The sequence below is a fragment of the Schistosoma mansoni genome, chromosome W (assembly GCF_000237925.1).
Source record: "Schistosoma mansoni strain Puerto Rico chromosome W, complete genome".
NCBI classification, from domain to species: domain Eukaryota; kingdom Metazoa; phylum Platyhelminthes; class Trematoda; order Strigeidida; family Schistosomatidae; genus Schistosoma; species Schistosoma mansoni.
Window position 1 is genome coordinate 2,496,888 of NC_031502.1, and position 16,213 is coordinate 2,513,100.

Genomic DNA, 16,213 nt, shown 5'->3' on the forward strand with positions numbered 1-16,213 from the left:
TCTACGAACACGGTCCATCTGGAGAAGCTGCAGAAGTGACAAATCTCAAAAATGAAGAAAACCTAGGCCTATCACCATCGTTGAATCAATACTGAATTGCTGAAACACGAGTAATAAAAAAACTTATTATCCGCTTATCTATACTGGAAGAAATGTAAAGAGGTTTACCGACCTAACTGTATACTAAACACTTAGGTACCAAGCATTATAGTTTATCAATACTTCTACTGACATGTATTAGATTTCGTCAGCATTACAGCAACTCCTTGAGTGTGTGGAGCATTTTTCCCCTTCGTGACCGGAGTACAGCAGCGTCTCTCTCGTACTTAGCCTTTGTTGTCCAGCTTGTGTCCCATGGGTTTCGCTGATTCCATGTACTGCCAATTTGTATCTCCTCATTTCCATTGCTATTTGACTAGTCTTCCCTGTCTCCCACATTGTCTGGACGTTCCATGTACCTATAAAGAGTGTTGCTATGGTTGTTATAAGGTGTATCGGCCTCGTGACTTCCGAAAAATTTCGGCTTTCATCATGAGGCGTCATAATTATTCCTTCGACTCCTAGGGCAGAGTTTAAATGGTTTGAATAATTTTTTCTGGTTAGCGTTTTTTAACGAGTTTGTTTTTCTACGGGATGGGGTCGCTAACACCATGCCCAACCCTCCTCTTTTACCCGGGCTTGGGGCCGGCAGTAACTCTAGAAGAGCTACAGGCAGATAGATCAGATTTGTATCAAAAAATTCCGAAGGACAACAGGTGTGAGAACCAGGAGAGGAGCTGAAATAGCTTCAGACCACCACCTGGCTGTGGCCAAGATGAGACTGAAGCGAAAGAAATACTGGCAACTCACAATGACCTTCCTATAGATGTCACTCAACCAACGATAGAAGAAATCAAGATGACCAGACAAATCAAGGGTGGGAAGGCGGCAGGACCTGACAACATACCAGCTGAAGCACTGAAGTCGGACATAGAAGTGACTGCAAACATGCTTCACCTTCTATTCAAGAAGATTTGGGAAGAGGAACAAGTACCAACGGACTGGAAAGTAGGACACCTCATCAAGATACCAAAGAAAGATCTGAGCAAATGTGAGAATTACAGAGGCATCAGTTTGTTATCAGTACCAGGAAAAGTTTTCAACCGAGTGTTGCTCAACCGGATAAAAGACGCAGTAGACGCTCAACTTCGAGATCGACCCGCTGGATTCCGTAAGGATAGGTCGTTCACAGACCAGATTGAGACACTGCGGATCATCGTTGAATAATTAATTGAGTGGAACTCATCACTAAACATTAACTTCATTGACTATGAGAAGGCGTTTGACAGCGTGGACAGGAGAACATTATGGGAACTTCTTCGACACTATGGGATTCCTCAGAAGATTGTCAACATTATTCAGAACTCATACGATGGACTACAGTGCAAAGTCGTGCATGGAGGACAGCCGACAGATGCATTTCCAGTAAGGAGCTGAGTCAGACAATATAGATACTCGACAAGTTGGGTTAACTCGAGTTATTTTTAACTAAATCAATACAAATAACTAAGTACATCTTGACGGCGAAACTCTGGAAGAGGTGAAAACATTCACGCATCCGGGAAGCATCGTCGATGAACAAGGAGGATCTGATACAGAAGTAAAGGCGAGGACTGGCAAAGCAAGGACAGCACTTCTACAATTGAAGAACATATAGAACTCAAAACAACTGTCAACTAATATCGAAGTCAGAATCTTCAATACGAATGTCAAGACAGTCCTACTGTACGGAGCTGAAACGTGGAGAACCACTACATCCATCGTCAAGAAGGTACAAACATTTATAAAGGGTTGTCCTCGCAAAATTCTCAACATCCACTGACCGGATACTATCAGCAACAGCGTTTTATGGGAGAGGACAAATCAACTTCCAGCGGGAGAGGAAATTAGGAAAAGACGTTGGAAGAGGATAGGACATACATTAAGGAAATCACCAAACTGCATCACGAGGCAAGTGCTAACTTGGAATCCAGAAGGGAAGCGGAAAAGAGGAAGGCCAAATAACACATTACGCCGGGAGATAGAAGCAGATGTGAAAAGGATGAATAACAACTGGAAAGGATTGCCTAAGACAGAGTTGGATGGAAAATGCTGGTGGGCGGCCTATGCTCCTCCACAAGGGGTAACAGGCGTAAGTAAGTAATTAGATTTCGTAACACTGCGCCTTTTTTGAACGAAGTGTTAACTAAAGCCGAAAAATCGAGACGGAACCAGTAATATACTTCCCATTTGTTTAGTGAGCTATAAATGGCAAGCGGGTTTTTAACTGTTAATGTAATAAACACGTGGATTATGTAGTGAAGTGAAAATCCATGACGGAAACTTAATGTGAAGTTCTCATATGATCATAAAATTAGTAAAAATAAATTAGTTTCCATGTACTATCGTTGCTACGGTTATTATTTAAAATATGGTAAAATACTGTACTGAACTCTCCACTCACAACCACCAAAGTGATTAGTAGTACCTTTTTACATTACGCCGTCGAATTTCGTACCGCATATATCTGACTCTGAGCGTAACACGACAATGCTTTACTAAGAGTATCTCTTGAACTAAATAGCTCACAAGCAAACCAACCATTGAATTGAATGAATCAGAGTACCCTCAACGGTTTATAATCCGTAAAAACAAATAAGTTAAATCTTGAAGATGCGTATCACAAAACACAAAATAAAGATACTACAATGTCATTCAGCGAGTAACAGGAAACTGTTTGATTCTAATAACATACGGCGACAAACTTCAGTACAAATGACTTTTTAAAATCAAGAGAAATATTTATCATTTGTCAAAATTTATTAGAAGTACGAAGAAGTATTTAAATGCATGGAAAAAGAGCATCATTTAGAAGTCTCGTAAAAATTGAGGCGCTTGCTAGCCACCTTTAAGTATCACTAGATTCACACTGAATAAATAAATTTCTCCGCAATGAACACAGTTCTCTGACCCACTTTTGACCAAGGCTTGTGCTAAATGTTCCTTTAAAAAATTAATCACATTTGGGGGAAAAAGAAAATTCGAATAATGAAACCACTGCTTACCTAGGGTACTTTCGAAAAATGATTCTAATTTTCCTGGTTCAAGTGTTTCATGTTCATATTCATAAGCCTGCAAGAGCATCTCAAATCTATTGAAAAAGATATTTTAGGGTAATGAAATAACGTACTTATCAAAATCTTTACAAATAACGGCCTCTGGTGTTTTCTGATCAACATATTCCTATAGATAGTATAAATTATCAAGTGTAATCATTATAATAAGGAAGTTACCTTCCACAGATCCATAATTTCCGTCCTGTTTTCTTCTGAAATAAGTTCACATAATTGTTTCATTGCATCCTACAAAATAAATTACCAAGGAACTAGGGATACAACACTTACGCATGAAGATGTAATTTCGACTGTTGTAAAGTAGTCAGGAGAACAGCGGACCTAGGTTTAGTGCTAGTTGACATTCGTCAGAGACTTTGAAGAAAATGATGCTCCCTGTGAAATTAGTATCTACGTCCTTTAGCTCTACAGTCAGAAACGTTATCGTCGAACTATTGAGGTCTCGACTAACATCCCATAAGACTGATATATTTATAACTTATTTATTTAAACACATAAACATGGGTAAAAGGAAGCATCAAATATATATGCGCTACACAAATCACTCGACTTGTATGAGAACTGGAATACTGCCCGGGTGCCCAGACCGAAGTAGATGGTTTAATTAGGGGCCAAATCCGGAGCCTTTGACCTGAAGGTCTAATCCACAAGACAATGGAGAAACACAAAGAGATGCAGTCCCATGGCAGTCGGTGACCAACAATAGGTTAATACGCCTTTCGTTCCCTCAGGATCCTGGAGCCGATGTGCACCATTGGTTTGAAATCAGGGTTTTGCGACTCCTCTAGATGGATTCTCCGTGTCCGCTAACCCGTTTCAGGTGCCGGACATTCACTTTTTGTCGTCTCAATTTCCTAAACAACAGTAATGCCATGGGAAGGCAGTGAGCAGAACTTCCCTGGCAATGATTGTATACGCATGGTCATGTGAGAGCATTTCGAGAGGAAGAACTAATTATCCCCACTCTCGGCCGTACCAGGGCATTTGGGGGTCCAGTGACGAATGTTATATTTCTTTAGTCCTTTGGTGCTGGTCAAATTTTATCGATTAATTTGTGCTGTGAGCACTAGTCTAAGTGATTTGACATGGAGCACAATATGTTGAGATGTTAGGCGATGTGCAGGAAAACCTAGTTATTCTAAAAAGCCAAGTCATAATGTTTTAGTTCGAGACACTGAATGAGACAGGTTTAAATCTTACAACAGCGTTAGTCTGAACAAAATTGAAAACATACCTTGATGTCGAGTGGTAAATAGTAGGAGATCTAGGTAAAAAGCCCTTGCTAAATACGTTCGATCGCTTAAAACAATAAGACTTGATTAGTATGCATGACATAAATATAACAGATGTCATCTAGTTAAGGTTATTTGGATATTTATGTTGAAACAGATAACATTTTGGAAGTAGGCTGCCATATAACTAGCAAAACGTTAAAATTGTAAGCATAGGGTTGTAGAGACTACTGAATGTCATTGAAATAATGAACCGACAAATGTTAGAACACCAAATGAAAACCTGGAAACACAGAACGTCCATTTCTAACTAGTATGGGACCCCTCAGTAGTATGCATCTACGAGTTCCCACGAGGGAATCGAACTGAAGATCTTCCATCTCACTCGAGTTTAAAGAAACTACAATTGAAAACCTTGCCTAGTTATTAAGTTCATCCTAATTTCACGTTTGCTACAAAACTCTTTTATAATGAGATATACAAAAAACTACAATCATTAGGGTATAAATATACAAAAAACTGGCAAATGGGATCCAATGAACAGGTCAAAGCAATCCACTGAAGAATCAGTAATGAAAAAGAAGCAGAATATACTTATTAAATCCATTTTTTATTCAAACATGGCTTATTATATGTTTAGTTTTTCTAGTGATATAAAAAGATACATCAGTAATTGCATTCTGACAAAAAATGTATTCACCTTGTTAAGTAAATAAAATAATTTCTTGTAACCAAAGCATTTCCAATGTTTTTACGAAGACTAATTCTTCTGCATCTAAATCCCGTTAATCCAATTATCAAAATAGTAGGCTAGAAGTTCTTAGTTATTGATTACACTGATGGATGAATACTGATCTCTATATAAACACATACTACTGATTGTTACAACATGATAAAGTAGTTCAGTAATCAAACCAACAAGAAATATTTACTAACTTTTTCTCTGGATAGTTTTTCTTCTTTCGATACTCCACAATGTGGTGTAATATCACCCACGATACATTCAGCTAAATCATGCACAATTGCCATTTTTATTAATCTAGAAAAATTAAGTCATTTTCAGATATAACAAAGAGAATCAAATATTTAAAACAATACTGCTTTGTTAAAATATATTCCATAAGGAAAAAAACTGTCAAAAAATGGTAAATAGAAATAAATAAAATACCAATAAATGGAATTATGTGATCACAATTGATTGATCACTGGGTGGTGATCAATGTCATGCGTGTCAAGTCCTTCTTAGTGCTGATCGAATGCTATCGATCAAGTTGAAATGTGGCCACTAGTCTAGGTGGCTCGACACTGCGTGCACTATGTTGAGATAAGATGGTGGTTGGAGGTGGTCAACAGAAAACCCTGAACCCGGGTTTCATGTTACTTGGCACTCGTCAGCAAGGTGTACCTGTAATTTTGAAGGAACTGGTGCTCCCTGACGGACTCGATCCCGTGTCACTCAGCTTCACAGTCAGAGACGTTACCACTGAGCTATTCGGGCCGTGACAGAATGTGACAATCTAACGAACAACAAACAAGGATGCAATATATATTTCAATGAGAATTTAACAGAATTTGTATATTAAATGTGATTTTCATGAGCTAAATGAGCTGACATGAATGAATTAAAAAGCTATTAATCAACAAAATCAAACTCGAAATATTAAGTAAATAAATTTAAAGAATATTTTGTATTTAACTTGAGGTACATAAAATTTCTCACTTTGAAGGAAATTTATACCAGTTTAAAACTACTCATTAGTAACAACATCTGAAAAGATCTTGTGAGGTTCTAGTTTGAAGAAGTCATCAGTGGAGTTTAGTCGTATCATGAGTGATACTTATATACTACAGATGATATTGTATGATGATTGCATAATATAGAAAATTGAATAAAATTTGAAATGTAAAGTACTGAATTATGACTCAGTGGTTTAAAGGTTCCATCATCACTGTAAGATTCTAAGGTTCTGAATTCGATATTTCGTTGGAATGTGGATGCACATTATCGATGAGTCACAAAATAGACATACTTAGGTGCTTAGTGCTCTTTTTGATTTTTTAATAGTTAAACAACTGAATTTATTCATTGAATGGACGTTATCCTTGAACTGAACATTCTTCACGAAAATTCCCACCCTAAAATAATATTCCCTCTATGGAAGATTGGATTGATTGTAAATAAACAAGCACCATATTCAGTATCTTAAATAATTTATACTTATTCAGTTTGAAAAATACATAGGGACTAATAATATGTGACCTATAGTTAGATTGGTGATTTGATGATATTAGTAGTATTAACAGCACGAATTTTTTCGTTCTTGATACCTAATAATTAAACACAAATACATATTCAAAGAAGTTCGTCTCTTTTATAGGTCTTCATATATTAATGAGAAGACGGAGTTGATAAGTAAACTCTAATGTGTTTGCACTATACATTTCGAACAGTCTGATTACACATAAACTTGTCAACAAATTTTCTGCTTCAAGAGGTATTTCCTGTAATTCTAGTGAGAAGCAGTGACCACTGGAGTTCAGCCGGGTCTGTTACGAGATAGTAACTCACCGAAGATAGTGATGGACGATGGCACAATTCCGTGGGTTGGTTGAAGTCCGACATTAACACCGTTGGATGCCGGCCGGCTCAGTGGTCTGTCGGTTAAGTGCTCGCGCGTGACACTGGTAGGTCCTGGGTTCGAATCACACGAGGCGGGATTGTGGGTACACACTGCTGAGGAGTCCCACACTAGGACGAAACGGCCACATAGTGATTCCAGGTTTTCCACGGTGGTCTAGCTTCAAATGACTCATGAAATGAAATATTAAATTACAATAATATCCACAAACCCCCCTTCTGATTATAAACTTAATAAAAGTTCAAACGAACACAAAATTTTAACTATAAATAAAGAAGAGAAAACAGATGAATATAATATGGTTTTCTAATACTGAAGCTATCTACGCGTGTCTTTCATAGCCCTTGATTGTACTGCTCGGTTACTTCTTTCTATGTGTGTGTTAATTCAAACATATAAATTAGTAAATGCAATGGATTGTGGCGTAATCATTTGAGCAATGACTATTTATTTATTTGAAAACAAAAACATTGGTACAAGGAAGCACCAAATACATATGCGCCACACAATAACAATGAAGCCAGTAGCAGTTATTATTAATATGTGTGAGGGCTGGTATACCGCCCAGGTGCCCAAACCAAAACAGATGATTTTCTTAGAGGACTATACTCGGAATCTTTGACTTGAAGGTCTAATCCACAAGATAATGGAAAAACATAAAGAGATGCAGTCCCATGGTGGTCGGTGACCAACAATAGGTTAATACGCCTTTTGTTCCCTCAGGATCCTGGAGCCGATGTGCACCATTGGTTTGAAATCAGGGTTTTGCGACTCCTCTAGATGGATTCTCCGTGTTTACCAAACCCGTTTTAGGCACCGAACACTCGCTTTTCGTGTTGTGAATTTCGTAAACAACATCCCCGTGGAGAGGCGGTGAGTAGGACTTCCTGATACTGGTTGTATGCACGTGGCCATGCGAGAGCACTTCAGGAGGGAGAGCTGACTCTCCTTACCCTCGGTCTTACCAGGGCATTTGGGGGCCGTGCAATGACTAGGCCCATGTAGAATCGTGAGCTTAGTTTTTTCAATCACAATCAGTCTAGCAGTATAGTATAGAAATTGTCTAAGATAAATTCTTAGACCTATACAAGCTATAGTCATTCACAAAATTAAACAGTTTGCCGTAAACTTGAATTTGTCCTGGTAATCTTTAAGCCATTTTATAGCTCAGGGTAGTGCGATAATTTCCTACGTTTCCAAAATTATATTAACCTGTTTTCTCTTCTTTATTTATAATTATTAGTTTGCGTTCATTTCAGCTTTCATTTAATTAACCTTTATTAACGTTCATAGAAAATGTGTCGACAAGTTTATGTGTAATCAGACTGTTCAAAATGTATAGTGAAAATACAATAGAGTTTTCAGATCAACCTCTTCTCATTGTTCCTTTAAAATATATATTCATCAAGTGAATCCACGAAAGAACCATAATCCAACTAACCAAATATGTGAATCATAATAATATCCAGAAATTAAAGTAATCATTGATACACAAAATATCCAACCGAAAAACAATGTAAATAGGAGCTAATTTCCGTCAGTAAAAAATTGAATAATTAATGAAGAGAATAAAAGTTGCGAAATAACCAACGACTATTTAATCACAGATGTCGTAACAAAGGGGTTATGATAATTTTATTACACAACAACTAACGAATTGGATTAAAAAATATTATTAAAAAGTAATGATATATTTCAGTTCGTTAATCGGTATTAGATCTCTTAAAGATGCTGTCGTTACATTGACATTGATAATTGAGCCCACGAAATCAAACGAACCAAGAGTAGATTCAGTGATAACACCTGTAGCCGAAATGTGAATCATAAGATATAAGAACAGTTGAACACGTATTTGCCAAGTTTTTCGGGATAGTAGTAGTAAACATTCATCGGTTTTAAACCTGTTATCGGATTTACAACCACGTTTTAGAGTGCTTCTTTGCAACTTTATCTGTATATTATCCAATTTTTCTTCACTAACCCGCTGTTGATTTGTCGTACACACAAGTGTACAAAATTTGCGAAACAAGCTCTTAAACCAGCAAAAAAAAACAATGCTTACCGATTTGTGTTTAAATTTTCACGTTCATCTGCTGGGATTACAGTAGCCATCAATGCCATCCGGTACATATGATCAGAAACACTTTCAGGTGAGTTTATGTTGTAACGTGTCCAACCAGTTCGAACAGTTCGCTAAAAATATTTTCAAAAACGCTATATATATATATATATATATATATATATATATATATATAAAACATGTAGGTAAGTTTGTAGTTAACCATGAAAGATATAGCAACTGAACTTTACACAGTAGTCCGTAAAATGAATAAATACCATATTGTCTAATAACCTTGAAAAATAGCTAGCGTATATCTCATAGAATGTCTGTCGATTAAATATATTAACTGAACTACGTTTTTAATGGAATGCCAGAAAAACGCATGGGATCCATGGTATGTTGAAGGCTTTTTAAGTAGATAATGAGTTGATGATTTATTTTTCCAGTGAATTAAACCTTCCAATTAGAAATGTAAAAACTGAAAACGTTGATCCAACATCAGGACGTATATCAACTCGCTGTTGTCGAAGAAAACATTTCTGCTGTGAGAAACTCTCATTAATAAGCTCTTTACTACTACCTTTCATAAAATACTAAGTATCATTTGATACAACATATCAAGCTTATTTAGTCTTTTATAGAAACATGCCAAATGAGTCAGCTATTGAATGTAACTAAATTGGCCCAAACAATGAGAAATCACACACAATTACACGGGTTTCAATCATCATCCAAGTTATTACTACTTTTAATTTTGTAAATAATGTTCGAGTCTTCACACAATAAAATTAGTTAAATTGAGTTAAAAATAATAAGATAAGATCCGTACTATGTTTCATTATTTTTTAGGGAACTGTACTAAGAGTCTTTTAAACAAATACTCTACCTTCCTTCTAGATAATAAATCTACGAGAATTTGCTCTTTTTTTCTATCTTCTGTATGCTGAAATCGCTGGAATTTGTGTGATTTTTTAGAAACAGGACATATTTAGAGAATAAACGGCTCAAGATTCTTCAAGGTCAAACAAAATAGAAATAGTGCGAGTGAAAGTTAAAAGTGTGAGTCACGAAGAATCCTCATATTGAGTTGGAAAACACATTAGGAAACAGAATATTTATTTACATGATGTTAGTGACGTAGGTTAGCTCACGATACGATTTCTGATGAAGGTATGGCATACATCCGAACAAAACACTCGTCAAATTCTCGATTATTCGTGTTCTTATCGACTTAAGAGAGTTATTAATAAGTTTCTACTTGAGGTATTTTCACGGATGTCTATTCTAACTAAGCTATACATGTACTTATAGACCGTAATCCACACAATCAACGAATACGAAATATTAAGGCATTTGTAGTAGCAGATATGAAAAGACGCTTTAACCTGCTACTTTAATACATACAGTATGGAATTCTCATATTAAGAAAATAAATACTCCCAAGATTGTCAACATTTTTAGCGTAACAGCACTCTTCACAGACACATGTTACATCATATATATTTCTAGTAAGTCCGTACGATAAACCAGTTTATAAAGTGTACCAGGCTAACAACAACTGATCAAGCACTCTCAAGCTTTTGGTTGGTTGTTTCTTACTTTTCTTTAAGTTTAAGCAATAATCTTACTCTTCTGAAGTCTAGTTATGTTTACATTTACCAGAATTTTGTAAAATCAAGCATGTAGTTGGATAAAACTTATCAAAAATAGACATACACATTACCTTTCAAATGGATGTCTCAACAATCTAAAAGACTGGTGGGATGTCATAGACTTTCATATTTTTAAACGTGAACATTACAATACGGTTATTCTCCCATACTCTTAACTATCCAACACGTAACAGAAGATACATTGAGTAATAAAATGTGCGAAATCGTTAGAGTAAGATCAACAATCCATAACCAATCCACATTTAACAATCGAGTATATGTTTAATCGGGTCAGTAAAAGTAAAAATGAAGACCTCTTCTACAACCTCCTGTGACGGTAGTTAGAAAAATGACTTTCATGGAAATCAACAAAACGTTTTAGAAACTACACGATGCAGTGATGATATTGCAGTCTTTGTGTCAAACTTCAAATAAGAAATAAATTAAGTAAATTCTCTCCAAATGATACGAACTGCAACCGTGAATCAAAACAGTGCCAAACATGAAATCTAACAACTTTCGTAGTCGTAGACTGTAACTAAAAGACACTTAAGCTTGTTACGGAACGTGATCCATCCCGTGATACTATGGCAAACTACCATTATACACTAATCAACAAAACCATTGGAGTAAGTAATGTAGAAATGTTAGCCAAACATTTGAACCCAAACTTTTATTCTCAGAAGGCTTAAAAAACAATAACAATAGGCGATCCAATGTCAGAATCCCATCTAACCATCATTAGCATTTGGGCTGAAAGTGGAAGTAACGCAGACAAAATCTAGCTGTTTCCATTGAAAAAATCAATATTATCTGAATATATTTACTGACGTTTTCTGCAAACCCCTCTCCCATTGTCCGTTTACATTTGTTAAACATCTTTAAAAACGTTGTAATCTGCATCTCATTAGGATGAGACTAAGCTTTTTACAAAGAAAATTCATAGATAAGTTGACTGATTAATTTAGAATTATTACTTTCATTTTCCAAATAAAACCTCTAACAATAAGGATGTGATTAAGAACCTTTGATTAATTTGCTATAAGAATCCGTTTGTTTATATACCAATCAAACTGACCACATCGCACCATAAAATAGAAAATAACATTTGTACAAGATTCAGCTAAATGTGGCTGTGAATAGGGGAGATAGTAAGTGATAGACAGGGCATAATCCAAGTACGGTAGATCGTATGACAATAGTTCATTAGTCAAAATAAAGCTCATAATAAAGAACATGAATAGTTAAGTTACTTAACAATTATGCAATAGGAAATATACGTATCATATTGATCCATAAACAGTTCTCGAAAGTTACCATTCATAATTCTCTTCGAGATATAACACCGTTTGATACATTTTCATTCTACAGGGACAAGTTTCTAAAGAGGTGATTGAAATCGAGTGTGAAAAATTCATGGTACACATGCCATAAAACAACTTTTGAGAACCAGTCATCGAGAAAAATGACAGATATTTATGGATCTTTGCACACCCATAGTGATTATTCGACAGATATTTACTACAAAACTAATACCCTTCTACACGTTTTAAACCATTAGTAGGTGGTATTAAGAACTAAGGTCAAGTTCAGCGGCATCCATACCTTTTCCAATATACTGCTAGGCTACCTAGTATAGCACCCCAGATAAGGCGAATAGAATGAACAACAGTGTTATTAACATACAAGTCTTAAACACTTAGTTGTACTCTAGAAAAGAATGTTTACGAGGAACCGATTTGACAGCGAACGTGAAGTCAAAATAACTACTCAAAGTCCTAAAGCGCTTTTGAGGGGAATGTATTACTAGTCCTTCGAAGTTGGGTGTATGTATTTTTAAATATTGGAGTTGTGACTGGTATAGTTTTATAGAGACGACATTTCCTAACTACTAAGAGGAGAAAATATGCACAAGAATACAACATAGAAACACTGATTAGTATGTATGTGGGAGGGCAGGTTTGAAAGTTGCCAATAGGTCAGAAATTTCCGATCACGAATTTCTTAAAGCTGATGGATGTATTATTAACATGATAGGCCTATGACAGATAATCAGCTTCATTTACAGTCATTCAGAAAATGTAGTAATACATACAGTAAAATGTGATGTTAGTACTTGCAAATCAACAACCAACATGAAGAACCAGGTCACTGTCTTAACTGCAATCCTCAAAATAAAGTAGGGGGTTGTCTACACGATCTCTAAATCTTTTCTCCTAAAAATTAATTACAAAATTACTTGACTGTCACAATGACTTTCTAGCTTACTGCTAAGAATTTTATTATATATGACGTTATGATCCTTATTTGCAAAAAGTGGTTGCATACGAATAACAAGCAGTAACCGACGATGAAGAGTAGGGAAACGTTAAGACTTAATGCAAACAGAAGACAATCCTTTTTGCACAACTTATGGATAGCAAACAAACACAAAACTTAAGTTTGTGTATAAGTAACATTAAGTTATAACTAGAAGTAGTCGATTTCTTACTTTAAGTTTCCCACAGAGAAGGAGAAATCGTAGGACATTTGAATCGCACATCCTAGGAAAAAGTATTTCTGATTATACGAATAATGAAGGACAAAACAGAAAATCAAGAGCTAATTAAAATATATATTTAATGGAGGTATACTACAAAATAAACTAAGATTTCTTTCCAAATAATCCAAACGAGTTAAAACATTGTTTCATGTTGCAATTACTGCATTGGTTACTCCTTGTCCAAGTGAAAAGATTCTTTACATCTAAAAAAAATAGTGGTCATTTATAAGTCTTACTTTCATTCCATGTTTCTCGCATTTCATCTGGAAACTGGCGAAAATTACTAAAATATATGTTATGATACCTTTTGGAGGAAGGAGAATACGTGCGGCACGACTTCTTTAACCTTAGTAGCATTATTAGAGCCCTTGTCTGCTGTGCTCCAAACACCCTCAACAACTGAAAAATATCCAAAGGCTGCAACCAAACCAAATTTCGAAACCCCACTACAGATATACAATATATGACATAACTAACCGGAAAAAAGCAATGGCCATATTATGAGCGTGTAGTTGGAGTGGGTTTATGTCAGACAAGCTTAATTACGTACTCCAATACGGTCGTTTAGACATAGAATGCAGTACAAAATGACGTCTTCTAGAAAAATTGCAATAAACATGGATTAGTTGGGTTTATTTAAATATATGACAAGCTAGGCGTAACGTAATAGACAAATGTTCATAAACTGCCTAAGAGAATAACTAGTGATAGCAGAGACAGCTTAGTGATATAAAATGGTTTGGAATAACCTCTGAATATTATTATATGAAGAGAGCATTTGGTGTGGATTTCAATCACTACTATTTATTCTTACACTTGTATGCCAGGAAATCTCCAATTCAATAAAAGCTATATGATTAATTAGTTATTCGGTTTTTAGTTGCAAAAATACCCCCATCATATTAAAACAGATATATGAACGAAAAATATGCTTTTCAATAAATTCTTTTTAGGCTTTACAATTATATATCTAAATTAACAGTCGGAAAAATGGCCAGGTTCAAGGGAAAATATATCGCTCAAACATTATAGCATGTGAATCAACCGATACAATTTGAATAGTGTGATGTTTGTGGACAAATCAAACCAACTAGCATTCCGTAAGTCGTTTCTGGATTGGTATCATTGTATGTTAGCATATTATGCAGAATCGTTTTCACTAACACTGTGAAGATGCACAAAGACCCTATAGCTTAATATCAGAACCACTGAGGGTTATGGTGTGTAACCCAACCAGATAGTTGTAAATGCCCTAGAAGCATCCCTCGTTGAGATGCAAGTACGTAACGGCTAGAGTCTAGCCGGAGGTTATATTGTGGGCTGGAGGAGCGAATTAAGAAATCTAAAGACGAGAAGTGATTTCCCCCAAAATGGTGAGATTGGACAGTAATAGAGAATGTGATCTCTCAACTTAATAAGCAAAAATAATCCACTAGCATTTGGTAATGGAAAAGACAAAAGTCAGCAACAACCTAGACAACCGAAAATGCTAGTTATCCGATGCCCAATATCTTTGTAACGAGCCCGATGTGGTAAAAACAAGTCAGACCCTTTTAAAACCGCCCGCCGTTTCCTTTCAACGACCTTGACACAGCCTGACAAGAGACCGTCATTCCGTATTTCGATTGCTCTGGGTTTAATGTATGTCCGTTGGATTGCTCGAACTTCCCAATCTTCTCATTTTGGAGAAACTTTTGTCCGGTTTGGGTAAATTTGAGGGACATCCTTTTCTGTTTTCCTGGTAGAAAAAGAACTATAAGCAGATGTAACCTGGATCGTGGATAAATTGTGACATACCGGCGTCCTTGCCGTCATATGCTACTGGCATACATAAGACGAACTCTTGCACGTAAGCTCGATCAATTGCGAAATACAAACTGCACAGTTCAGCATATACATTGCAGTCAATAGAAGATAGATAACACCCACACCTTCCATGATAACAACAATTTCACCACTCAGACTAAGCAAACAGTATGTACCGATTCAACGATGCGAATTTTTACATGATAATCATCAATAAGTAGGTAAGACTGTAGTTCCGCTAACGCCTTTCTTTGTGTAGTATTCTTTACGATAGAAAATATGGATCGGAATACAACAACGTGTGGGGACGTGACAGAAACTGTTAACTATAAGAAGTTCTTTGGAGCAGTATTTTTAACTTAACTTGTAAACCCATTTTTCTGTATCAAATGTTGCTGTTCCTGAACCAGCAGTAATGATACATCAATCAACTTTTGCCCAATTTTTATTTTCGTTCTCCTTTGTAGTTTCACGGGGAGATATACCGATAATCATAACAGGCAAATGTTTGTGAAAATTATATAACTACAAGTATTTACTTTATATGAACCGCATCAGTTTAGACTTTTCGCTAGAATGTCGCGTTGTATGAATACGTTTCCTCACTATGACAGTATATTCAAATGAATACTTGTAGTGGCATTGTTTCCTAACTACATGGTCTTCGAAGCAAAACATATAATGACTGAAGAGATGTATATTCGACATGTAACACTTGGAGAAGGTAGGCAGTGGTGGACGTGGAGACATTCATTCAATCGGATGACGTGGCTCAGCCTTGCAGACGTGCGCTTTATGTGTAACTTATCATTATTCACATTAAATATATTATTCTCCCAGCACAAATGTGTTCTTCAGAAGTACTAAGTATCATTGCTAATTGTCACGATACGATGAGTCAGTGTGGACAGTGATGCGACTTCCACGTAAGATCTTACAGATTAGGCAATCACATGACAAATTTATCGCTTTCTGATTAGGTCTATTATCAAAGTAGTATTAGTACCGAACTAGACTATAATTATACATACTAGTTAGTTGACAGAAGCCATAGACTGCGTAACAGAAAACGTATGAAGACCTTCTCAACTTCATGTAATTTTCAAAAACAACAAATCACTCGTGAAA

General features: G+C 36.0%; 2 protein-coding genes across 2 annotated transcripts in view; both read right to left on the bottom strand.

Annotated features, from left to right (window-relative positions):
- The window catches only part of Smp_142990 (serine/threonine kinase), a gene marked incomplete at its 5' end in the record, with an annotated part of 29,768 nt that extends 16,489 nt beyond the window's left edge, over positions 1–13,279 (bottom strand). Inside the window, 6 exons of the mRNA XM_018799915.1 lie at positions 3,084–3,169; positions 3,209–3,261; positions 3,312–3,380; positions 5,321–5,423; positions 9,086–9,216; positions 13,229–13,279. Coding sequence (XP_018653781.1) covers positions 3,084–3,169; positions 3,209–3,261; positions 3,312–3,380; positions 5,321–5,423; positions 9,086–9,216; positions 13,229–13,279 — 493 coding nt within the window. The remainder of the gene's footprint in view (positions 1–3,083; positions 3,170–3,208; positions 3,262–3,311; positions 3,381–5,320; positions 5,424–9,085; positions 9,217–13,228) is intronic.
- A 53-nt stretch (positions 13,280–13,332) lies between these two features.
- On the bottom strand, positions 13,333–14,790 carry Smp_143000 (hypothetical protein). The gene is made up of 5 exons (XM_018799916.1): positions 14,752–14,790; positions 13,757–13,876; positions 13,584–13,725; positions 13,516–13,549; positions 13,333–13,482 (listed from the first exon to the last, which is right to left on the bottom strand). Exons 2-5 carry the CDS (start codon positions 13,774–13,776, stop codon positions 13,382–13,384), a joined length of 297 nt encoding a protein of 98 aa, XP_018653782.1. The 5' UTR covers positions 13,777–13,876; positions 14,752–14,790; the 3' UTR covers positions 13,333–13,381.
- Positions 14,791–16,213: the final 1,423 nt, after the last annotated feature.